Below are 25,942 nucleotides of genomic sequence, written 5' to 3' on the forward strand. Positions count from 1 at the left end.
CGCAATATCGACGGAGATTGAAAAACAATCATGGCGGTCGATATTCGACTTGCGAACACGCGTGTGAAGAAAACCGACCCAGATGTCGATGAATTGCAGCATTTAGTAACTCCTGGAGATGTTATAACGACGGATGCAGGGTTTATGAGGTCAGAGAACCAAGATTTATGCATAGATTCAGTCCCATCGTCTCCTAGTCAGTGCTTCTTTTTTCGCTCCTATCATCTGCACGTAAAAATGTACAGGTGGCACCGCAGCGCCATCTGTGAAATGTTTGCCGAACTGAAATTCATGAAATTTTGAACCAAATAAATATTTTGTACATGAAATACCGGTACATTGTTATCTTAGAAGTTTAATATTGTTATTCTGTCTTTCAGAGGCCATGGCACTTTCATGGACAGTGACAAACTCCATGCTTCAGTTGCTGGTGTTGTGGAGCGTGTCAATAAACTGATCTGCGTGAATCCATTGAAGACGAGATACCACGGAGAAGTTGGAGACGTGATTGTTGGGCGCATCATCGATGTTGCTCAGAAGAGATGGCGGGTGGAGGCGCATTCAAAACTACATTCAATCCTTTTGCTATCGAGTGTGAATTTACCTGGTGGTGAATTGGTGAGTTGATAGAAAAAAGAGACCACCCAGGGGACATTTAAAGGTTTTTCTCGTATCGCGGCCTGTTGAGTCTAAACATGTCTTTTTACTTTCAGAGGAAAAGATCAGAAGAAGACGAGAGAAGGATGAGAGACTATTTAGTCGAAGGAGATCTAATCAGTGTATCCTTCTCAAAGTCAAAGCTAACTTATCTCAGAATCTTGGAGTTGTGCAATTTTTCATGGTGTAATTCAGCGAAAGGCTGGAAAATCTGAGTGGACATTCATTGATGCTGTGGGGGAGATCTTTGTTTTGCAGAACTGACACCGAAGTGGAGGTTTTGGTTGTCTCGGCAAAACCTCAGAAGTCAAATTGAGGCTTATACCTATTCCATTATAAAAATTATACATTTGAACCGAGGAGCTTTAAAATTAATAATAAAGCTGCGATATTCTAATCTCAGGTCGTCTTCTATGTCTTCGTGTCACAACATCTCTCCTTAACCACACTCCAGGCCGAGGTGCAGTCTGTATACTCTGATGGCTCACTCTCATTACACACCAGAAGTTTAAAGTATGGCAAACTCGGCCAGGGTGTCTTGGTCCGAGTCTCACCTTCTTTAGTCAGACGGAGAAAAACCCATTTTCATAATCTCCCTTGTGGTGCTAGTATTATATTAGGTGAGTGATAGGAGCTGTTTGTCAACATTACCAATTAAGACACTTTGTGTGACGAGTGAAGTTCAATCACAACAAACATGGTACCAATTTACCATCAGTAGGCACTCGGTAAGCACTTTCGAATGAATGGTCAGAAGGTTCTTTAAGAATAATTTCAGTGACCTGCACCCTTTAATTTTCAATTGCAGGTAATAATGGATACATCTGGATATCACCAACGGTGAATGAGGACACAGATAATACAGGAGGATTCACACAGAGTATGCAGGTCAGTCTTCATTTAATGACATCCAATCTGTCATACCAATAGAAATAGCTGTTGATTCAGAGCTCATGGATTAAGATTAGTTGGATTTCATAATGTTCTCAGTCGATGAGGAAGTCTAGCCCTCTAGCTAGGGGTACTTGAGACAATGCAAGACAGGCAACTCAGCCAGTCTCTCTGTAAACAAGAGTCATTAAACAATGAGCTGCTATTATCACATCTCTTTGCTGTGGACTGACATAGCCATCGGAATCATCAATTTCAATCAATTTGAGGAAAGTGCTCTTCTCTATTTCTACATGTATGCCAGTAACAGATATCTCCTGTGTATGGGGTAGAACAAAGACAGACCATGTAGCAGAGACACGCCTTGTCACGCTCACCGCATAAAAACACCTTTTGTCTTGATTTTCAGCCAGTCCAGCGAGTGGACAGAGAAGTCATAGCTCGGTTACGGAACTGTGTCGTTGCCATGGCAAATAACCGAATGATGCTATTTGATACCAGTGTGCTGTATACCTTTGAGGCTTCACAAAAGTATGCTGTAAGTAAGAAGTAACTAATCATTGTGCTTGCAAAGGATGTGAAGGGAGCTTATCCCTGCATTCTGGTTGTGACTTTGTCCACAAAAGACCAATTTAGGACACAAAACATTGGGTGATATGAATAAAGACTAGCAAATGCTTTTATCTAAAACTCCATGTACATTTACACTAGGCCTTTCTGTACAAAATTGAAGTAAAAGCATTTGCTAGTCTTTTTTTATATCACCCAATGTCTTGAAGACAACTTATCATCGCCATCCTGGATTCCTTAGGTTGTGACCGTCTTTCTCCTCTGTTGTATTTGAGTTGTCACGCATGTAGAGAAAATAATGTTGACAAATCTATTTCAGATCAAGGAGCTCCTCAAACCAGAGGTTCAGGATGAGGTGGTTAGTTTGGCGAGACAGCGACTCGAGACAGAAAGTTAGGTTTTATGCTCATTTCGGTGGAGAGACATTGGACATCGGATACAAAATAAGACTGGATCAGATAGCCGTGTACTAAAGACTAAGTCATGCTGAATGTGGCACTCGGAATGAGATGGATATTCATTTGTGAATAATTGGAGTGACTATCTCAGCGATGCCCTAGATTTCTAGGGTTGGGGGGGGGGGGGGGGTAGAAGATAGTGATTGACTGATGCTTTTTCATGGAATGCTGGTAACTTTACAGAACAAAACAAAAGACGTTTCTTTTATTTACATTTTATTGGTTGGAAATCTGTCACTGCCTGATATGCCTGGGATACGGTAAGAAATAAACGCATATTTGTATAAAATCATTTGTAGTATTACTTATTCAGTTGTTGATCATACATGGTAATTTACAGAATTGTCCTAGAAGTTAGATGGTGTATTGATAGTTTACATCACTGAGAGAATCTCAGATGATTAATTTGGAAACTCAATTGACCACAAATCTGAAAGTCTGACATTATCAGAGTTCAGTCCCCCAAACAGAACAAAGCCACTATCAGTAGCAGCAGCTGGGAACCAGCCCCTGGGGGTTGGGGTGGCACCTGTCAAGGCGAGTTTCCTCAGTTCGTTCATCTTTGGATCAAAACACCATAATTCATCTAAAAACTTCCCTGCTCCTGCATGGCCGGTTTCTGCTGGGGCTATTTCTCCTCCAAAGATGAAGAGCTTGCCATCCCTAGAAACTAACCCAAAGACACTGCGAGGCTGAATTGGGTTGGCTAGATTAACCTTTGACCAAGTCAAGGTTGTAAGGTTGAGTTCATGCATGTCATTGAGCTCTTCTCCAGCAAACCCAAAAACAATGTAGAGTTTGTTATCAATTATAGCAATGTTACATCCTCCCCTTGGTCTGATGTCGTCACATGATGGAAGTTGTTCCCAAGTATCGGTTTCTGTGTCAAAAGAATGCAAGTCATTCAGACGTCCTTGTTCACCACAACCACCAAAGACATAGAACTTCGTTCCAGCTGACGTCATGGCATGAAAACTACGGACGGAAGGAGGAGTTCCGTTGGGTGCCACGTTAATCCACAAATTCTTTTCAGTATCGAAACTGAACAGGTCACTCTTGGCACCCTCACTCATGTCAACGCCAACCCGGCCGCCAAATAGATACAACTTTGAGCCTACGGTGCACATCGTTGGAGCTATCCTCCCACCTGGGGTTACTCCCATTCCACGGACTTGTTCCCAAGATTGTTCCTCAAAATCATAGCAGTGGAGGGCATCGTCTATGGGAAGCCGAGGGAGGAGCTCCCCTCCACACATGTATAGTTTATTCCCGACTACAGTCATGGCATGGCTGCTCCGATTCAAAGGAAGGCTGCCTTTCTGTACCAACTTTTGACAGACAGCCTGGAAAGTACAGAATAAAATGATGGTGGTAGCTAGCCAGCCATAAGAAATGAACGACATATTCTGCTGCATGTGGTACAGCTGCCCTCTACCCTGAATGTTGGATGTCCACAATTGACTAGGAACTGGCCTTTTGGCACTCTTGTAGTGCTGTCCCCTCGAACCGAATTCCCCATCTTGAGCTTCAGGGACTTTCAGTGGGCACCAACCAATGAATGAACTTATGTGTGCAAGAGGAGTCGAGCCTGCGACTCATCCCCTTCCCTTTGCTTTGGCAAGCCCAATGAATTTAGGACAACTGGCGCATGGCTGGCATGGCAGACAGAGGGACTCAGGGAGATACTTCTCCTGTTCAGAATAATTGTGAACAAACCTGCATCATAGACTAAGATCAGAAACAGGTGGGTGTATACAAAACAAAGTCCTACAAAGACATACACCCGTATTGAAACGTGCAGAAACGTGCAGAAACCGTGAAAATATAGAGTGACTCAACCGCCTCCACGCGGGGACAAATGGTATTAGGCTAGTGGGCGTGGCATTCCTTTAAAATGCGCCAGTCTCGCGCACCTTAATCAAAAGCGTTGTAAGAGAAGACCTGAAGTACCTTTTGTAAATGTGCGCAAGATTAGTACATTTAACCACACGGTCACTCATTCGTTATTGAACCTCGGTTTCGTTTAGTTCGCTCTTATCCCGGATCTTCCCTTTGCTGCAAACATGGTGAATCTTGGTGAGGTTTTCCCGAATTTTGAGGCTAAATCCTCTGCAGGTGATATAAAGTTTTACGAATGGCTTGCTGACAGGTAAGAATAGAAAATAGGGCAAGTTGAATTTCGCTTAGGTTAGATATTAACAATTTATAGAGGTTCAGAAATCTTACGTGTACGAGCACGTACGTCGACAAGCTTTTTGGCTCCCCGTAGGGGAGTCTATACGATACCGCAGTGTCCGTCGTCCGTCGTCGTCGTCGTCGTCGTCGTCGTCGTCGTCGTCGTCGTCGTCGTCGTCGTCGTCGTCGTCGTCGTCGTCGTCGTCGTCGTCGTCGTCGTCGTCGTCGTCCGTCGTATCCTAGTTCAAAAACAGTGGCACGTTTTTTAACCGCTAGGCCTATGAACTTAAAACTTTGTACACATGACCCCCTAGGTCAGATGACCCGTGACACTAAATTTCTGTCCCATCTGATTCTCTACTTGGCCACCAGGGGGCCAAATGTGGATATCTAAAAAGTGTGATATCTCGCTTATTAGTGACTTGTTTTCGATAAAACTTTTGTGGTAGGTACTCATAGCAAGGATACATCATATATCTTACGGGTTTTTAATTTGATCTACTTTTCAAGGTCGCAGAGGTCAAATGGCGTGAATTGGCCGTTTGAGTGTAACTATGGCACGTTTCTCAACCACCAAAGCTATGAGCTTGAAACTTGGTACATATAACCCCCTATATCAGATAACCTCTGGTGCTGAATTTCAGCCTGATCTGATTCTTGACTTTGCCACCAGGCGGCCAAAACAGAAAAAGTAAGAAGTGCAATAGCCTGCTTATTAGCAAATTGTTTTTGATGAAATTTTTATGGCAGGGACCCCTAGCAAGGTTACCTCAGATGTTGCACGATTTTTTGGATTTGACCTACTTTTTAAGGTCGCAGAGGTCAAATGGCGTAAATTTGCCGTTTGAGTGTAACTATGGCACGTTTCTCAACCGCAACAGTTATGAACTTGAAACTTTGAACAAATGACCCCCTAGGTCAGTTGACCTTTTACACTGAATTTTGGTTCGGTCTGATTATTGACTTGGCCACCAGGGGGCCCAAACTCAAAACTCAAAAAGTGTGATTTCTCGCTTATTACTGATTTGTTTTTGATAAAAGTTTCATGGTAGGTACTCCCAGCAAGGATACATCACATATCTTACAGGTTTTTGATTTGACCCACCTTTCAAGTTCACAGAGGTCAAAGTTGAAAACTTTACCGTTCTTGGTACGTTTTGTCGTTGTTCAATGTAAAGAGTTTTAATTTTGTGTAATGATGCATCTAAGAAGCCACTATTTGTATGCCAAGTTTCAGCCAGATCGGAATTCAAATATGGCCGAAATTGCATGTTTTGTGGGTTTTTCCTCGTATTGTGGCAATCCAAAGGTCGTGAGTTCAAACCCCGGTCAAGGACAGCCAAAAATATTTTTATTTTTCATCTTTTCCTTTTTTCTTTTCTGAGTTCTATCTTACATTTTCTTCATTTTTTGATTTATTTGGTGCCATAGATTTAATTAGGCGGCCATCTTGGAAATCGTTTTTTGCCAATTGCTGTAGTGTAACGAGTGATGAAATTGTTATGGTCAGGTGGATGTGTCTACATCACATATCACCCTGGTTTGTTATTTGACCTACCTGTCAGGGTCACTGAGGTCAAAGTTAAAAATATATTCACCGTGACCATTGTCATGGAGTGGCACGTTTCTTCACTATCATTTTCACCTAGACTCTACAAGCTTGGAACCACAAGTCTCGGATTCACCACTTGGCCAGGGCCGGCTCTGAACTGGTCACAGATGCATGTATAAATTATGAGAGGCCTACATACTGTAGCACTTTCTGTAACTGTCTACTAAAAATACTTACGGTGAGCACAATGGCCCCTGGCCGTTTCATTTATATCGTTAGCCTCATAGCATAATTGCCTAAGTCATATTTTGGCCGAAAGGAACGAGTTTACAATCCCCGATCACACCCCAAAAAAAGGTTATCGGTTGACTAACCAAGCACCACTGTTCAATGGATTTATTAGTTGAATGCGATCAAACTACGTCATTTCCGATCAGGGATTCTAAAGTTTAGCCAAACTGGTTCTGGTTCTTTAATTTTTCTCAATACATGTATAGGCAGGATCAACGACTTCTTCATTCATCGTTGATTTGCAAATCTTATGGCATTGTCCAAAGTCGGCTAAGGCGTTCACTGTCTAAGGATCAATCTGACAGATTGAATAACCCGACCGAAAGGACCTTGGTTGTATTCAAGACAGGTTCAAACACAAGTTTGACAGGTTACTGTATGTTATCTCTGTCTCTATGACATAACCTAATTCAGTGTTATAACATGATTACCAAGGTCTGCGCATAACATGGTCATTTTTTATACAACATGTAGGCCCCTACCCACATAATGCCCTATTGATTATGCAATATGATTGGCCCAATCTGCACTGTCAAGTCTTTCCCTTGCATATTACCACAAAAGCTTCAAAGGACAAGGTGACTGTTCTCAGTCCTCTAGAAATCAGGAACCTTGACTCTTTGACACCATTATGTAAACCCAGGCATGCCTGACATGCAATACAATAAAGTGGTTACACATAATGTCATCAGGGCGAGACAAAAGATAGCAAGAAGAAAAGACGATGACAGAATTTGATGAAATGATTAAGTTGAGTTGGGCGTGACAATGGGGTGATATGAATAAAGACTAGCAAATGCTTTTATCTAAAACTCCATGTACATTTACACTAGGTCTTTCTGTACAAAATTGAAGTAAAAGCATTTGCTAGTCTTTATTCATATCACCCAATAACAAGTCACTGTTCTGCCCTTCAACATGACTGGCCTTGAAAACATTCTATTCAAGCAGATAAACCTTATCATTGATAAATGCTGTCCATAGACAGGTGTACTCCGATACTCATTACATAGAGAGGTCATACTGCATATACTGTTTAGGAAATAGGGGTCATTTCCTGCTATGGAGGTGGTCGCTAAGGAAGGTTCCACTGTTACCTAAAGACCAATAGGCTCGTCCTCTGTGCGACCTGCGCGTGGTTTTGCTGTGACGGGTCACATTTGGCAACCTTATCAAAGACCAGTGTTCAGTGGACACACTGTCCCTTGAAAATTTCAAACATTCTAAAGAATTTGCTTTTCTGATTTCAGCTGGGCGATTCTATTCTCCCATCCAGCTGATTACACTCCTGTATGCACCACTGAGATCGCAGCGGTCATCCAGAGGAAAGAAGAATTCGAAAAGCGTGGAGTCAAGTTGATTGCTCTCTCCTGTGATAATCTGAAGAGCCACAAAGGATGGGGAAAGGTACCACAATGACTTATATGTTCACTGTTTGCCCACTTGCTCTTCTACTCACATTATCCCAGTTCAGCATTCGATAGATAACAAGGCTGATTATCCTTTCATGAGCTGACGAATCTGACTTGTTTCGTTGCATACACCAAAATGTTTGCGAATACCCAAGAACACATGGTTCATGCTTGCTCTCAAAATAAACGATATTATCATATTTTGTTCTCCAGGACGTCATGCAGTTTGCTGGTTGCACTGGAGAGGTCCCCTTCCCCATCATTGCTGACCCGGAGAGAGACCTTGCCGTCAAGTTTGGCATGATTGATCCTGATGAGAAGGATGCTGCAGGAATGCCTTTGACTGCCCGATGTGTAAGGATTGACATCTTTCAGCATAAGTTTCCTTCACTTAAAATAATAATAATAATAATACGAGTCTTATATAGCGCAGTATCCAACCATTAACTGGCCGCTCAAAGCGCTTGATAGGCCTCTTTAAAAAGCGAAAGTCCTTGTCTTGTCCCAGTTTTCTTTGCAACTGAGGTGTTTTTATGTTCCCCAAATCTTTTTATGATCGGACAAATCATCAATTATGTTCACAATGACTTAAGACTAACTACCTCATCAATTGAGAGGAATTCTTCTTTTCCAAAGGTTGCAATGGCACTGATAACAGTCCATTGCTCAGTAACTTATATCTGCACTGACTTTAGCTGCATAGTACATTTGCATGTCATTGTATTGTATGGCGTGTGACCCATTCTTTCAAGTACGGCTATACAGAAACAGGTACACTGGTATGAGGAAATTTGCTGGGTTGTATCTGCTACATAGTCACTCTACAACTTTCTGACAAGTGTAACCAGGTCAACCTTCTTTTACGATGTGTTTTACCCTGGATGAATTGTGCCTTTCAGAATTAAAACTCTAAACCCCTCCTTCTAGGTTTTCATCATCGGCCCTGACAAGAAGCTCAAGCTTAGTATTCTCTACCCGGCTACTACTGGAAGAAACTTCGAGTAAGTGAACAATTGAAACAAGATTGTAGATTTCATTTGAGTTGTTTTATCACAAGCAGGTCTTCAGCATACCCTTGCACCACCACGGACTGCAGAGAATAAGGAATCTCTGTCAAAGGACCGCAAACATGAAAGTTTAAAGATATCCTAGCCTTTCATTGAAGGAAACAGATATGGCTTGACCTTGGTTGGAAACTCAGCGATTTGGGGAGTAAATAGTCCATGGAGAAGTAGTATAGAGGAATATTGTTTGGTGCTTTCTAATGACTGGTATTATTATTTCAGTGAAATCATCCGGGTCATCGATTCTCTTCAGCTGACCGCAACAAAGAAGGTGGCAACACCAGTGGACTGGACGGTAAGTTATGGTGAACATAAATTTTCCCTCAGTTCTATCATTCAACACAGATCCCTTTAAAGGGAACTGGAACCGCCGAGCGATTTATTCAACTTTTACCGCCCGAGAAAGTCAAACTTCCAACTTCCTATTCGAGTTCAGATTTGTAGCTCCGCCCCCAGTGCCCGAGCATGCGCAGTTCAATTTGTTATTATTGAGAATCATGTGAGAATCACGTGAGTCATGCGATCTTTCATTCATGAGTTTTCGTAGTAAATTCCATAGTAGTGACGTCAATCAATGATTGACAGCTAGGCGCCATGTTTCATTCATGCCTCGTTCTGATCACCCGATACGCGGGAAATGAAAACGAGGTCATACGAACTGGCTTGGCAGTTTCAGTTCCCTTTAAGTTCCATGTTGGTTACACCTGTAACAACAGATGACAGCACTGTTTTCTATTCAGTCAAGACCTTTCACCAAAGATTGGGTATTGCCAGCTATCTTGCTGACCCTCACTCGCCACTTATTTCTGTTTGTTTTTCAGCCTGGTAAGGAAGCCATGGTGGTGCCTAGTCTATCTCCCGAGGAGGCCACAAAGATCTTCCCCAACCACCGCAAGGTGGACGTCCCATCTGGGAAAGGGTACCTTAGGTTCACCACAGAATATAAATAAGGCAAGAATGAGACGATGGGAGGTTAAAGTGATAATCTGACACCTTTGGATGAACTCCGTTCTGCCTTGTAACTGGATAGACGTAGACTGCTCTGGATTATTTGCTATGTACTAGGAAATGATGTTATAATGCTCAACGCTTAAAATTTAGTTTTGAAGGCTCCACGCATTAATGAGACATTATCGCAGTTAAAGATCTGTGTCGCTTTGAAAATGTGCATAATATCTGTTCCAAGAAAACTGCTTTGAGTTGTTATTATCCTCGTGATGTTCCATTCATGATTTCAAAGTTACTTAATGTGTTAATTATGCAGGTGCTAAATAAGTTTTTTATTAAGTGTCAAAATTAAGAATCAGAAGTAAGAATTAGTTTCACCATTAGATATTTGTATATTTTAGATACAGATATATTTTCATATACAAGTTACAATAAAGAAATAGTCAAGTTTCATTCTGTACGACTAGAATTCTGGTACTCATAATGCACTATTTTTGGAATGAATAAAGTAGAAGACTAACTGATACATTTCGTTTGTTTTCTATGGTATCTTTCATGAAAACAATGCTTCCCTTGAGATTCTCAACTGTCCCTGTTGTGAAGAATCTCCTTTGTGGAGCAGCCCCAGCCAGTGACGGCTTTAGGAGCATGACTTGTCCGTCACTGGACAGATGAAATACGACCAATAGTCATGACTAATTGACTGACAATCTTCATGGCCAGTCTTGAGACCTTTGGCAACAGAGGATTTGGCGTGGTAGCTGAAAATGTTACTTTCTGCTATCACAGAGCTGCAACCATTGTGAAAATGTTCCTCAGTGGTAAGGACCGACGGGTGGTTGTGACTCCGGAATTCTGAGTGGTTGGTTCAAATTGAGGGACGAAAGGGGCAAGGGGTTTCAAGAAGCAACCCTCAATTTTCACAAGACAAAGGTTTTCAGCAAGTCTATTGTAAGTTTCAGTATCGGGGAGGGAGCACACATGTAACTGCTGCTCTTGGTGTCCACGCCTATGACAGAACATTGACATCATCTTCCTTTATCATGGCAGCGGCTGTTGACATGATCATCAAGCAATCTGGCTGGCAGCTGATGGGCCCTCAGGTGGGGATGTGATTGAAAACAAGGCTAAGCTGCTGCTGGGCTCTCGGACCGGGTTGTCATCAAATACAAGGACGAGTTACATCTGGTTTCCAAACAACTCAAGGGAACACGCACACACAACCAATTTTAGTGATTGAGTTGGAATTTATTTCATATCAGTAAGTTAGTGACCACCTGCTCAACAAGTGGATCAAATGTACATGTGCAGCACATGTACAAAACCGGACATTCACATTGATTACTACATGTTCAATAGAGACACATTTTTTGAAATACATGAATCAATGACCGTGGTGGAGGACCCAATACCTCTTTTTGGACTTCAATATCATTTTGCACAACAGCAATGATTGAGATCCAAAAACATATCATTTTACCCTGAGTGTTTGGTAAGTGAGTCAAGTTATACACAACCACAGAACTGTTGCAGACATACAAATCAAACACCTTGAAGTCATTTTAAAAGGTCCCAAAGAAATCAACTGCTAAGTACTTTGCATCCATTTTCAAAAAACCATAATCATAACCAGTATCGACATGATTGTACAGGTGTCATTATAAAAGCAAGACAACATCACAGTCTTCCACTAGTTACAGACATGACAGACTTAAAATTTTACGACTGATAATACAACGATTCCTATAAGGGGGACTAGTAGACAAGAGCCAGGTTGGTCAGATTGAGTGCAACAGGAATCTCCACTGCCTTCAGCTAACAATATGACGACACTCCTCACACCTGTACAAGGAATAGTTAAGCACTAAGACAGACCAGATCCTATTTCCTGATTGTCTATGGGACCACCAATTTGACTTCCTAGCTCATGCCAATAGTCCCATCTTCAATTCAATTATGTTAAACACCGCTTTTGTTTTTGATCATCTTACTCAATGTTTAAAATTTAAGCCACATTAATGATCCATTGCAACTTATCCTGAATCTTTCATTTCTATAGTCGTCTATACGTGTAACTGATCCTATGAAGTGAAGAGCATATCTTAATGTAAGTACATATTCAAAGAAAACTTGAATTCAAGGATAACAAAGTGAGGTACTAAAAGACATTCACAAAGACAGACAGAGGAAAATAATGTAACAAAGTCACACATGCTGGATTACAGCTGCTTACTGTTTAACACTATAGAGAAAGACGTACACTCCAAACTTGTTACTTCTCTTGAAACTGCAACGATTTATCAATAAACACATGTTGGAACCAACCTTTTCCTCAGAAAGGCTAGGAGGTTAATAAATATTTCTGAATTCATCACAGCTAAACTCATCTGGCATGCAGTATTAGTTGACATGACTGGCAAGACAACCTTGCATTTTAGGGTACTACGAGACAAAACTCATTAACCATTTGAAAGTGCATCAGAAATTGGAATATTGACAAGAATTTTCCTAAGTTCAAAAGGAACCAACAAAAATTTGATCATCCAAGTAATCCCTGAGCTTTTATTATGTACTCATGGCAAGTCTCTTGCGGTATCCAATAAGCCACAATTATTAAGTACTGTGTTAATCCAACGACAAAACCTGCTGCCACATCGGTCACATGATGCCGCCCCAACATCACTCGAGATATGCTCACCATTATCGCCCAAACCCAGATTAAAACATACACAGATAAATGACTAAATTCTAAAACGTCATACATGAAGTATGCGGTCATGGCCGCCCTCGATGTGTGGCCAGAAGGAAAAGAGTAGTTGTCCACGGATATAGTGAAGAACATGTCCATTTTGTTGTGAATGGGACGTCGACGACGTACAGCAGCTTTCAGCAGGCCACTGATAATGAGATCAAGAATCAGAGCTGAAATAGAAAGAAAATTACAATGAAAAATTTCTTTTCTTTTCAATAAACATCAACTCGACAACTGACTTAGAGGATAACAATTTTGTATATGCCAACACAACATGACCTACTCACTGTGAGTCCGACTGAAAGTAACTTGTGAAAGAAAGATGACATGCTGATGCTACAACAGAAAAGGATGTACAGTAACAGTATCAGGATGAAATCTCACCGGTAAGCAAATTGACGAGAATCTCGTGGCAATGAACATCACTGGTCTTGTACATCAGGAATGCGGTCACGGACAGCCATGGTATCCCATGGCAACTGATCTCAAGCAACTTCATGACTGGTCTCAGGGCACCATACGAGGAGTCTTTCGTTGCACAAATTGCCAAATCGGAAGTGATTGACACATCAAAGTCAATAAATCTCTCAGCAAATCCGCCATGTTTTTCAACTGGTTGATTTTTAGAGTTTGTTTTCTCGTTTTTGGAACAATCACTGGAAACATTCTGATACATTTGCGGCTCTTTGTGTTCTTCAACTGATTCATTTTCTACCTGTTCCATTTTGGATGAAATTATATCTAGCTCATTTGAGTTATTTGCGTTTTTATCGAGCCAACTTCAACAAAACTGATTAACTCCAGAGCGGGGAAGCCCTCCTAGCTATACTCTCCAATTCAGGCGTAATACTTTTCATCTTCAAAATCAAAATTGATTAAATTTTAATTTCAATTGGTATTTCAAAACTAATTTGCTAAACTATGTCTAATATACCGTCATAATATCTTCATACTAGTTAGAAACTTTTGAAACATCAAGGATAAACGTGCTGGGTTTTAGACTAGGAATCCCGCAAATGACGTCACAATCGTGATTTCCAGGAAGTAGGGGTTCCCCCTGGAGAGTGATCTGGGGAAGTTGTGTTTCACTTCAGATGAGGATTAAACACTGATTATGCTGAATTAAAAGCGAAAATAACGTTGGATTTTGTCAAGACAGAAACGTTTGATGCTTGGACACATCCAGAGAGCATGGGTTTCGTTCTGAGCACGCAGCAAGGGGCGAAAACACCTTTGTTTGATGGCTGTGTTGTGGTGTATGATGATGAGTTCAAAACAACTGACAGAAAGCATAGACTAATTGTGAAGAAAGTGGTGGCAGGGGTTGATGAAAAACCAACGATTCTTGAGGAGCACAAAGAATATCTTCGATACATAACACCTCATTTTAGGTAAGACTATATTTCTGAGTTGACAGTCGATTTTCCCCTTTGTTTGTAAACCTTTGAATTTTCAGGAACACCTGCCTTGCCAGCTTTGCATTATCAACAACTAAATAACAGATGAGTGACTCACCAAGCCAAGTCATCTTTGCATCGCATCATCCTCTTCTGGTTATTGTGAAGTGATTGCTTCCATGAAATGACACCACTTACAGTTCTTTTTTCAGTTTCTCTAATGTTTTAGGTTGTCTAACCTAGTCAGGTATAGAAAGAACAGGGTTGGGAGGAGATTACAGAGGTAGAGGTCCGGTACCCGTATTCTCAGGTCACGTACCTCTGGTCAAAGCCTGTTGATCATTTGGAATGTGTGGTGAAGTGGCCACACTCCCGAGTTCTCTCGTATCTTGGACTGAATCTTAAAAAAGATCAGCTTATACAGTAATGTTACTTGAAAGAAATGTTGTCTTCTTGGTGGATAGGTGATTCATGTGTACTTAATATAAAAATGTTCAGGAGTTGTCTTTGACTTAGGGGAGTTCAACGAGGGTAAATCTTCCATCAATGACCCACGCTATGCCATTGTATGCCAGGTAGTCTCCTAAACAAAGTTCAGTAAATCACAAGTGAAGCGGACCATCACAGTTTAACGACTGATGATAAGATCATAAAACATGAAAAATGGCTTGATAAACTGGTCAAATTTGTCCTGGTGCATCCTGTCAAACAAAGCAAGGTAGAATGGTTGGGCATACTGGGCAAACATGAAATGCTTTTAACATCCTGTTGAGATAAAGTCTTCTCTATTGTGAGTAGTATCTTAGGCATACTTTTTAAAATCAGTATAAACTATGAGATGAGAAATTTGGAAAACTACCATTTGGTGAGGTCAAGTCGTTTTAGAATATTCTATGAAAGATGACAGGGTACTAGTCATGTTTCCCTGGACACTTCACCACTTGGTCATTGACCGATGTCTGAACATTTAATCTGAGAGATCATCGCTCGTTTTGTTTCAATGATTTGATAGTTGTCTCTAAGTCTGTGGTATTATCAGTGGAACAGTAGTTGTTTAGCTTTATGCCATGGCCAGACAAAGATAAGGATAGTCTTATCAAATTGGACCATTGACTTGTGTGTCAAATTTAAAACGACACTTTCGACTATGCGTTGTATGAATTCTGTTCTTTACAAAAATACTTTTGTGTTGTTCGCAGAATCGATTCTGTAAAGAAGCCCCGCCCCCTTAACTTTTGGCGAAGTTAACTCAAAAGTGACCTGATAAACTGTTTCAATATGTCATATTTTGAATATGTGATTGACCGTTTTGTGACACAAAATACAGTACAACCTCCCTTAGCGATCACACCTCTCAATTAAGGACAACCTCTATATTGAGGACACTAGTTTTGGTCCCGAATTGGTTGTTTCCATTCAATTTGACCTCTCTAATCAGGGCACCTCTCTATTAAGGACAGCACTTGTCAGTCCCCAGGGTGTCCTCAATAGAGAGGTTCTACTGTACTTCATGCACGGATTGTGTGATCTCATTGAAAGTGATAATAAAATTTCATCTCAATGGGTTTTCATTTGGTAGAATGGATTTAAATAGACTGACAGATGAATAGAACTCTCCAAGTGTAGAAATATTGCTATTTTTGTACATACGGTACATTCATATTGGGGTAAACATTCTCTTTTACTGAATATATAAGTCTCTAAGGCACCAGTTCGGTTGACCATTTAAAAAAAGTGCTATTGTACACAATTAAGCTAATGGCATGACTTTTCAAAAATTCTTGTGCAAATTCAGTCATGGTGCATGGCTGCCACTGTTAAGGGGTTGGCTAGAGGCATCACCATTGCTGTAACTCATGACTGTTCCTCTTGATATCTTCCAGAGCAGGCGCAGTGATAACAGTTCCACCCCTCAAAGAAGATGAGAAATGGCAGTTTGGTTTTATACAGGGCTGTACCAACATGGAGTTCTACAACTACTATGGCGAGGAAGGATAGTAAGTAATATAGTTCGAATTTCTCCAATTTTGCAAAAGGTTCTAAAAAAGATTTTTTCACATTATTATAAGTTTTTTGGGGGAGTACTTTTAGTCTAAAATTATTTTGGTTCTTCCAATCAAAAAATAAATTTTTTCATTTTCTCAAAGCTAGGTTAATTGGGATATCCTTGCAACAATTTGGCAGAAATTCGTAAGTTTGGCAGTTTGCAGTAAACTAATTCACTCCCTTCATTTCAGCACTAGCTGGGAGTTCCCTGAGATTGAGATGGGGCACTTCCCGATGATCAGCGACTCAGACGGGAGCCAGTTTCCCTGGTACGGGTCCTCCAGACGTGAGTTACACTCACTCAATGGACCAACGACCAAATCGCAGGATATCAAGATCTCTATGCATGACAATTTCTACCCACAAGTCACCTGGGCAGTTCCGAGTCAAAAGTGCACAAGTTACGAGCCGAAACTTTCAAATGTTCGTCGCCATCAGAACTTCTACACCTGGCTGGTGGCAAAAAATGTGACACTGGATAAGTATTATGTCTTGAAAACAATGCAATGGAAAGCAAACGTCGAAATCGCGGTGAATCCATTTGCAGAGATTGGAAAAAGGTGCTGTTTGATCAAAGATGAATTTAGCCGAAAGTCCAAAGACTGTTTCCTCGATACCAATATAGTAATTCCGAAACATGTTCTTCATCCGCCAAATGCAAATTCGGCACAAACGTTGATATGGCGGTCAAAAAAGGACGGGTCGGCGAATATAGTTGTGCCACCTCAGTGGACTGTCCTCAAGTATCGGGTCTTTTTCAAGAGGTATAGCTGGTTATCTCAGCTCATGTCCAAGTCGATGATCTCAAAGACCCGCAATGGAGACTACGTGCTGACCCATCCGAGCAATGATGAAGAATTAGTACAAACTCTGGAAGCATTTCTCAATCTACGGCACAATCGTAAAAATCACATCACTCCGAAACATCCCCATCGCTTGGAGACAGGTATTCGGGCATGCGAATAAGTATTTCTCTCGTGCATTGGTTGGCCATTGACTGTATTATACACAAGGTGCTATTACTCTTTTCACTGCTTGCCATACATGGTCATGACCTTGACCCTAAATATTGTTGACCTTGACCTTAAATGTTGCCATGACAACACAGGTTTGATATATACGGCTCAGTATTAAACCATTTTAATATGACTAATGAGTTATGTCGTTTATTGCTGATCGAAGACAAATTTCCGAGTCATATGTTAACTTGAAATTTTTATGGCTAGTGATGTTATGGTCATAAAGGGTTGATAATAACCTTGACAATTTGTTGCTCTGTTGTCATGGTGATAACGTGGATGTGTTTAAAATTTGTGGTATGGGAGGTGAATTTGTTTGAAGTGAGTGATAAATTCTTGGTCTTTTGACAGTCTGAAAACCATGGTTTTAAAAAGCTATAGAAGTGCAAAGATAACACAGAGATACTGATCAGGTGACGTTACAAATGATACTATTCATCTGTTGCAGTTCATGAGACCATCGCAATAGAATGGCCGGAGAGCTTGTTTCCTGGTATTTTGAATTCCGCTTTATGATATACATGTATGAAAAGGCTGATAAAATGTGTCTACTTTGGAAATGTTAATGAGTTTTCCTGACATGAGTGTGAAATGGAATGATCCACATTTCTGAAATTTTCTAGAAGTTTTAGCTAATGTGCATGATTGTAATATGCATGATTGGTGCTCATGAGAATGTATGAGGTAATAGGCCAAATGGATACTGCATCTAATCAACTGCTGATTATAATGATGAATGACAAATACTGGGAAACATGATCGTGTAATATTAGCAGGGTGTTGGAATCTGGGTCTTCCTGGAATGAATCCTGGGATGACATGGATCATGTGAGTCATGGCTATCACTCAACGCTTGCATCCTCTCACTGCAGGCTTTTGTATCAGTCCTAAAGTACACTCAGAACATGAGGTCTGCTGTCGGAGGATGCACTCTTGAGCCACTGTGGTCGATGACTTCTGTATTGCCTGATCTGACCCGCGAAAGTCTTCATTGCTCATAAAATTCAAAATAGAATATAAATCTGGAGTTTTCACGTCCTTTTGTATTTTCCCCCAATGAAATCATTTGATAAAACTGATATCTGATATCAATCAGGATGTTAAAAAATAGTGCATTTCAGTTTTGCAAAAGATATTTATTTTGATAGACTTTGAAGTTGGCTCTCTCTCCATTTCGTACAATATTTTCATGTCAAGATCATCCTTGCTTGGACAAATGTGACAGCTACATGCATTGTACATGTAAAACATCAATGTTATCTACTAGATGTTCTCAATTTGGCAAGGTGCGATTGAATTTGGGGAAAATGGTGTTATGATAGACAAATGAACGGATATGCTTGTGTGATATATTTTGATAACCCGTTTAGGAGGTAAAGGTAGACAATAATCAGTATTGATTTAAGTTGTATCTACAATCATCTAGAGATATCTGACATATATATCTTGGCAATTTTAACCAAGGCTACAAGAGTTTTTAACAGTTCAAAATGGTCATATGTCAACACATAGGATGTAACAATTTCCTTTCTTACTGCTGGCATTATATTACTTGAGTAGTTAATTCTAGGAAATGACTGGTCATTGCTCTACATCTTTTAGTGTCAAGTTATTATTGTCAGATCATTTCCCCTCCAGGGTAATTTGAGACAATGTGTTCCTAAACAAAATATGACTAATCAATTATGATGAAAATGCTGATCAAGATCTTTCCATCAAAAGGTCATGTCAATAGGCTTTTGATTGATGTGTTTAGCCACCTGAGACAGTGCCTGGAGTCTTTCTCTCTCAACCATGACTGCTGTTCAACTGTTGGTTATTTGATACAATAAAACCTTTTTTTCAATCACTGGGTGTTGTCTTTGTCCGCAAACCTCCCAAAATTTGGATCTGACCAACATAAAGTCTGCCAGAAGGATTGATATACATGTACTCATACTTTGCTTAGTGGAGATACTATAATGTCACAGCCAAACTAAATATTACGGACATAGTCTCTCAATGCCCCATCCGTCACGCCAGTGACTATCATGAGCAGGTCCTCGGGAGTTTCGTCACATCCATGGTCACTGCTTCTGTCACATCCATTGATTGAGGGAAGACATCTTGCTGTTACATCCACTAATTGGGGGAAATCTCTCTCCTCTCCGGCTCCCCAGGTCTCCTCCAGAAACCTGGCTATGCATATGTTGATCGACGACTCCAACTGACTCTCCTACTGCAGCGGGCTTCTCTGCAATCAAAGTTAAAATCTCGGCGAATTGGCCACTCCTGATCCTAACCACACGACTGGCCGAATCAGCATGAAACCGGCGTGTCCGTACTCCGTGCAGCTCTATGTAAACCCAGATCTTGGCCGTGGTTACATAGAGTTTCAAGCAATGCGGACACGCATACCCTGCTTGGTCTCGTTGCTTGGTGCCGTTGCGAACTACCACGCACATACAGCTAAATTTTCTCAATCATTTATTTCACGTCAACAACATATTCTACGTCAGGGCTACAGAGAAAGAACGAAATGACAATAAACCTTCTCAACTTTCTCCAAATCTCGCTGGATTACCCAGACAAACAAAGGAAGTGATCCAATTTGTTTTCCCGTAGAAACTCGATCATTTCATCTGCGCTCACGCCTTCATCGCGCATGAACATTAGCACGGCTGTGATTAGTTCGGTTGGTGTTGAGAGTCCCACATCGTCACCTCGGAGGGTGCTGTGAATGTCATTCCACCACCACTTGCCCTGTTCACCTGGAAAAACGAGGGTAAAGGCCCATGTGAGTCCATTCAGTCACAAAGATCGGGACAATCTCGAGTGTTGCGGGTTCCAGGTCGCAAGGGTGCGGAGAGTGTATATCTGCGAGTGTGTAATCCCACCACTACCGCCGCCACCACCACAACCGCAACCACCACCACCACCACCATCACCACCAACATCTGTCCATTCAGCAAGGAACACTATCGTACGAGGACCTGTATCATAGCCCGGGAATATACTCGCGGTTTTGCTGTCGACACTGTATTCAGCCGATTATCTCAATACTAACGCTAGTATCGTTTTGATGAAGATGAAATCCGGCCTGATTCCAAATCTCCAAATTGTCAGTAATCGTGCAAGAGGGCTAAGGCACATGCTACTGAGGCAAGGATATCGTTTTGTCGCCACTTCTGGCTCGTCGCTCATACATTCTGCTGCGCCACACGAATGAGGTGCGCTAGATATACGCCACCGTGGTATCTCCATGGATTAGTTGAATGAGGGAGCTTTTTTTTGGGGGGGGGGGGTTGCGGCCTGAAGGCCTTGATCAGCCTCCAAGATGGGTTGTTCCACCAACACACCATCGCCTAGAGCTGGCTCTTCAAGATAGGATATGTTCCCCAAATGCACCGTCGCCCAGAGCTGGCACTGATGTTTGTCTTCAAGACAGGTTGTTCCCCCAAAGCACTGTCGATTAGAGCTAGCACTAATCTGTCTTCAGGATGGGTTGTTCCACGAATACGTGGCTGGTATTCGGGTGACAGGGTTATGTCGGTGACAGATAAGGGCAAGGTCACTGGCACTGAAGTATGTGATTGATAAATCCAGAAATTAGTCGAAATCAACCTGCATGACGGCATGTTTCTGCAATCAGCCATAACTTATAGATGGGTAAACATGGAAAATTTGTGTCAAACTAAAAATACGGCATGTACAAATGAATGTTTAATAATTTATTTCACTTCGACAACATAATCTACGTTTGGGCTACAGTTTACGAACGAAATAAAACAACAATCCTTTTCAGTTTTCTCAGAAGATCGTATGATCACTCGAGAAGGTTTGGCGGGAAAGGGTGCTCCATCTTGTTTTCCCGCAGAAAATCGACGACATCTTCTGCGCTCAAACCTTTATCGCGCATGAACGTCTCCACGGCCACGACTAGTTCCTCTGGTGTTGACCTCATTGCCCCAGAAGCGGCAAAAGCACAGAGGGTGCTGTGAAGGTCATCCCACCACCATTTGTCTGGAAAAAACGAGGGGTAGGCCTATGTAAGTCCACTCCGAGACGAAGAACGGGACAATCTCGAATCATCGTCTGGCCTCGCCATGGCGCGCGAGTCGGCAATGGCACGGAGCGTGCTGTGAAGGTCATCCCACCACCACTGATCATCACCTGAAAAGAAACGAGGGGGCGGTGTAGGCCTATGTCTGTCTTAGCCACAAGGGACACTATTTCAGGGATGAGGACCCGAATCACCGCTGCTCTGCCCATCCATCCAGCAACAGAATACCACCTGTCTCGGTACGGTATGACATGGGTTCCCGAATTCACCACGGTCAATGTGATATCAACAATCAGCGATAGAATACGTAACGAGGAGGCAAAGCCTTGAAATGTTTGAATTGACGGCGAAAGGTTAGCGTGAATAATCATAGTGGAAGAGAGGCAGGGAGGAAGGGCGGGATCTCTGACAGTACATGTGCATGTTCGTCAGATAATGGCACCACCCAGGGTACGTTTTATAAGTCAAAAGTTAACAAAATTACTTAAATACAAATTGATGACTTTTCAAGTATGAAACGTGCCCACTGCATGCCAGTATAAACTCTGTAGGAGAAGCCAAACCAAAAAGCCAAACCCCAATTCCCAACTCCACAGGCGAAAATTCCTTACCTCTCCTGATTCTGTTGCGGTATTTACTGAATACGTAATTTGGCCTTGCCTCGGACACAGACAGCAGTGGCAGCAGCAGAGTGACACAGGACAAGACGAGGATGGTCAACTTCAACATGATGATCTGCAAAGAAGACGGAGAAAAGTGGGAGATTTTGAGCGGCTCGTGTTCTTGTTGTGGGAGTTTCTAATGAAACACGGCCTTCCGTCTCGTCTCGATCACTGTAAAGTGCTAAACTGAACCAAGAGAAGAATAGTAATAATGGTCCAGGGCGGAAGCCATCTTTTTTGCTTGCAATTGCCATCTTTTGTTGGGTGTAGGGGCAGGGGGCTACTGGTCTCCGAAGAACGTCTTCTCGTGATGATTTGGCCTTCTTTTGGACGAAAAGTGGTGTGCATGAAATTCAAGAAGAAATGCGCTATGAAAACCTAATTGCCTTTCCTTCTTCAACCTTGTGCCTGATTCATGAGGTAATGAGTAAGCTGATTGGTGAAACTGGAGACATATAGAATGCCGGGAAAGGGGGGGGGGGTTAAGAAGTGCGGACATCATCGGAAAGTACAATACGGAGAATGTTAGCTCACGTAGGTGTCGAAAATCAGTTACAATGTATGAGAAAGACGGCGGTTGGGAATTACTTTACATCCTCTTTGTCGCCTTTGATTACGATGTGTTTACTGAACAAACTCTTACTCGCTTAAGGGCGCAAATTCATTAGTGTTTGAGAGGATTTTACAGTACATGTTGCCTTAGTTGACAAACTAGGGAATCATTTGTCAGAGATGTCACACTCGTAAAGGTACTTCAAGAAATTAACACTTTGTGATTGGGTGCATTCATTTCGCCAGGCTTGCTACATCCAGGCTCCATGGGGTTCGTATCACTACTTTCGGATGAAAGAAAGGCGTTCAAGCGATGTCAAATTCTTGAGGGCCAAGATGGGTTTATCAATATCGAGATACAAAATGCAGAACGCTAGGCGTGCAATGTTGATGGCTAAGAAAAGTAGACAGTAGTGACGTCACTTGTTTGTAAGCGATCTGTACTTGCCAAATTTGTTGCAAAAAACAACTAATAAATACAATGACTGCGTGTTCCTTGAGGCATGTCTCTTTCCATTGTTTAACTTAGTATAACGTTGACAAAGAAAGCCGACTGTCTGCGATGTAACAATGACCCCCCCCCCCCGCCCCGATAAAAAAACGCGTTTTCATTCAACTTTCCATGTTTCAAAACATGCAGAAATATATCTTAAAGTCACTTACCTTGTTGATTTGATATTTCGATGGTGTCGCTTTTTAGAATGCGAAAAGGAAACGGAAAGCAAAACGGTATGGTCTCCCGCAAGTAACGATGTTGATATCTCCCGCAATAGTGATGTTGGGTTAGAATGAAGAGCCAGGGGCTAGCGGTCAGTATTTATACTCGGTGTGGGACTGGTGTTCCTTTTCACTTGCTGGATGCGGGGTAACACCTTGGTTATAGTCTGTTCTTATTTCACTTGTCTCTCGTACTTAGTGTTAGTGTCCAGCGTAACTACCTTATCCGGCGTCGCATGAATATTTTATAGTTCTCTCATGCTGACTGTCACTCTGAACTTATGGGAATCATCTCAAAATTGCTTGATGATGCTAAACTTTATTCTATATTCTAACAGAAAGTCTTGGTTTCAGGATATCAACGTTTCTAATGGTAATGGGAAAAATATGTCCGCCATCTTGATTCCCAAACCACTGCGAATGAGTGTACACCTGGACAACAGGGGCGGGTACTTGGGAGCGTGCACCAGGTTCAAGTGCTAAACATTGCTCTGACCAGCATTCATGAAAAAGAGCATACCGCGAGAGTTCGCGCAAAAGGAATAACTGGGTAGATAGTTCGCCAATATGAGAGCTCTAATTAAAGAATCAGATACGGAAAAAGACACTCGAGAAAATATATGAAATGATTAATTTCCTGGAACTTGATGACTTAACCATCCATCAAGCTGTGGAGGTAATTAAGACTGATTTAAGTTGACGGGTGTAAATAGTGAGAATCCTTTCACGGGAGTTGCCGTATCTTAATTTGATAATAAGATGGTTCCGGGAAGGTGACAGGGAGCATGTCCGCTGGCCGGATGAGGCACGGCTCATGACATTTAACAGATCAATTTGGTATGAATAAAAGTTAAATGAAAAAATGTTGTTTGTTTGCTCACATCGGCCTTTTTTCAAGAAGTTGGGGATTCGTATTTTGAATGATCCTTGTGGGGTTACGTAGATATCTTTTCACCGATTGCACACAGAAATAAATACTTTGTGCAATATTTGCATGGCAGAAAAAATGAAAAGCCTTAATGAAATTGACAAACATAATGGGCGAACACTTTAGTGCCTTTGGGAATTAGCATTATTGGCACAAGCCGAAAAAAGTGCAAGTCTTAACAGATTGGCAAGAACTGTAATGAAGCCTTCTTGTATCGTTAGTTTCATGTGAAACAACTTGTGTGTTTTTTGACTCGGTGTAATGGCAGCAACGTTTTTTTCAGTTTCTTTCATGATTTCTCCTGAGGCCGCTTGCTTTGTTTAATCAACAGTGGCATTGATGTGGTTCTAAAACGACCATCATCATTCAGGTGAATGCATTCTCATTAGTACCTCATCATAATCATCTAAAGCTGAGGAAGAAGGCAATTTAGAGTTTGAGGGAAGGCAAAACTAAAACATTGAAGCGTCAGGACTGCTCGTGTCATGACTGATATTTGGATAGACCAGAGACACCTTCACCGCCTTTACTCCTATTGTAGTGTAAAATATACGTGCCCCGATCCCTACTCGCTCACGGATGCCCGACAAAGCGAACAGTGGCCTTGTGATCAGCGCCTCTAGTGTCAAGATTGGCATGTTCGCCCAATCAAATTGCAGTTTTCTTGAAGAGGAATTGAATATTGAAACCGGTGTCCCTCCCTCGAGAATGATTCCGGTCCAGTTGTTGAAAAAGATGGGTTTCATTCAGATTCGCGCTCAAAAAAGCTAAAAGGGTTCGCATCAGAGAATAAAACTACGTCTACCAACCTTAATGTAGTCACTGTCAATTCGTCAGATACCCTCTCCAATGTGCCGTCCTCGCCATGCCAGTATTCGTATATATTCTGAAATATTCGTGTGAATTCGTGAGAAATTCTGACCATTGAAACTGATAAGACGAGATCCGAACCGCTGGAGTGATAAATGACAAATTAAATGTATGTTGTGCCAACTTCTTGAATAGGATTTTATTTTTATCAGAACCTCTGCACGTCCCTTTTACCAGATGAGCATCCTAGTTTTCTCAGAAAGCAATTGGAACATCGCAAGTTTATCAACTTGACAAGAGCTACTTTGTCTCTTTTGATGGAGCCTTCTGATGAAATGTTCATTTTCATCCCCCATCTTTAAGCTTATCGCATGACCATATGCTCATGTGTAAAGTTTATCTTAAAACAAACAGATGTGGAAAACCGTTTTATCAATTAGATTTATTACCTTGATAAATTTCTTCTCGACACATATTCAATACTTAACTCTCACGAATATCAAATATATACCTGTGTGTACCAATCAGTACAAAATAATGTCTACAGGCTACATGCACCAGACCGAATTGCGGACTAGGAGATGGGGATAAGGAGCAGGTTATGCCAGGCCCGAACAGCGGACAGAGGGGGTGAGCTGAAAGACAGGAGGCTGCACGCAAATTGCAAGCCCGAATAGCGGACACCCGGGAGCGGCCAGGGGGTGTGGACTGAGGCCCGGGGTCCAGCTGGAACTGCGGACACTGGCAGGGGTCGGAAGGCCACACGCCAAGCCCGATCTGCTGTACTGCTCTCATTACAACTATAGCTTATATAAAAATCGCTTTGGTGGGTCGCATCAAACTTGATAAGTCTGATGACCTGGCAGCGTCCGAAATGAACCACATGTCATATGCCAGATTATGGAGCGATTGTCGAGAAGCCAGGGGAATAGAAGTGACAACAGTATGTTGCGGCGAACACCGATGCTGGACAGTTGCTCAGGTTATCAGATTATCAGA

At 41.7% G+C, this 25,942-nt stretch overlaps 5 protein-coding genes and 1 long non-coding RNA gene across 6 annotated transcripts; 3 read left to right on the plus strand and 3 right to left on the minus strand.

Annotated features, from left to right (window-relative positions):
- Window positions 1–25: 25 nt before the first annotated feature.
- On the plus strand, window positions 26–2,696 carry LOC135501196 (exosome complex component RRP4-like). Its single transcript, XM_064793118.1, has 7 exons — window positions 26–149; window positions 381–618; window positions 714–779; window positions 1,112–1,277; window positions 1,466–1,545; window positions 1,958–2,086; window positions 2,438–2,696. The coding sequence occupies exons 1-7, from the start codon at window positions 31–33 to the stop codon at window positions 2,513–2,515; spliced, it is 876 nt and encodes a 291-aa protein (XP_064649188.1). The 5' UTR covers window positions 26–30; the 3' UTR covers window positions 2,516–2,696.
- Window positions 2,697–2,765: 69 nt separating this feature from the next.
- LOC135501195 (uncharacterized) lies at window positions 2,766–4,457 on the minus strand. The gene is made up of 2 exons (XM_064793117.1): window positions 4,293–4,457; window positions 2,766–3,919 (listed from the first exon to the last, which is right to left on the minus strand). The coding sequence occupies exons 1-2, from the start codon at window positions 4,299–4,301 to the stop codon at window positions 2,978–2,980; spliced, it is 951 nt and encodes a 316-aa protein (XP_064649187.1). The 5' UTR covers window positions 4,302–4,457; the 3' UTR covers window positions 2,766–2,977.
- A 106-nt stretch (window positions 4,458–4,563) lies between these two features.
- Window positions 4,564–10,542, plus strand: LOC135501197 (peroxiredoxin-6-like). The gene is made up of 6 exons (XM_064793119.1): window positions 4,564–4,725; window positions 7,845–8,001; window positions 8,220–8,360; window positions 8,934–9,007; window positions 9,293–9,365; window positions 9,892–10,542. Exons 1-6 carry the CDS (start codon window positions 4,640–4,642, stop codon window positions 10,018–10,020), a joined length of 660 nt encoding a protein of 219 aa, XP_064649189.1. The 5' UTR covers window positions 4,564–4,639; the 3' UTR covers window positions 10,021–10,542.
- Window positions 10,543–11,245: 703 nt separating this feature from the next.
- On the minus strand, window positions 11,246–13,579 carry LOC135501326 (polyisoprenoid diphosphate/phosphate phosphohydrolase PLPP6-like). The gene is made up of 2 exons (XM_064793383.1): window positions 13,155–13,579; window positions 11,246–12,940 (listed from the first exon to the last, which is right to left on the minus strand). The coding sequence occupies exons 1-2, from the start codon at window positions 13,492–13,494 to the stop codon at window positions 12,558–12,560; spliced, it is 723 nt and encodes a 240-aa protein (XP_064649453.1). The 5' UTR covers window positions 13,495–13,579; the 3' UTR covers window positions 11,246–12,557.
- Window positions 13,580–13,832: 253 nt separating this feature from the next.
- Window positions 13,833–19,081, plus strand: LOC135501540 (protein FAM78B-like). The gene is made up of 3 exons (XM_064793688.1): window positions 13,833–14,161; window positions 16,051–16,164; window positions 16,405–19,081. Exons 1-3 carry the CDS (start codon window positions 13,962–13,964, stop codon window positions 17,177–17,179), a joined length of 1,089 nt encoding a protein of 362 aa, XP_064649758.1. The 5' UTR covers window positions 13,833–13,961; the 3' UTR covers window positions 17,180–19,081.
- Window positions 19,082–19,681: 600 nt separating this feature from the next.
- LOC135501536 (uncharacterized) lies at window positions 19,682–25,051 on the minus strand. Its single transcript, XR_010449605.1, has 3 exons — window positions 24,943–25,051; window positions 21,886–22,009; window positions 19,682–19,982 (listed from the first exon to the last, which is right to left on the minus strand). It is a non-coding gene; the product is annotated as an uncharacterized LOC135501536 (long non-coding RNA).
- Between the last annotated feature and the right edge of the window lie 891 nt (window positions 25,052–25,942).

This window comes from Lineus longissimus, chromosome 17, assembly GCF_910592395.1.
Source record: "Lineus longissimus chromosome 17, tnLinLong1.2, whole genome shotgun sequence".
In the NCBI taxonomy this organism is placed as follows: Eukaryota; Metazoa; Nemertea; class Pilidiophora; order Heteronemertea; family Lineidae; genus Lineus; species Lineus longissimus.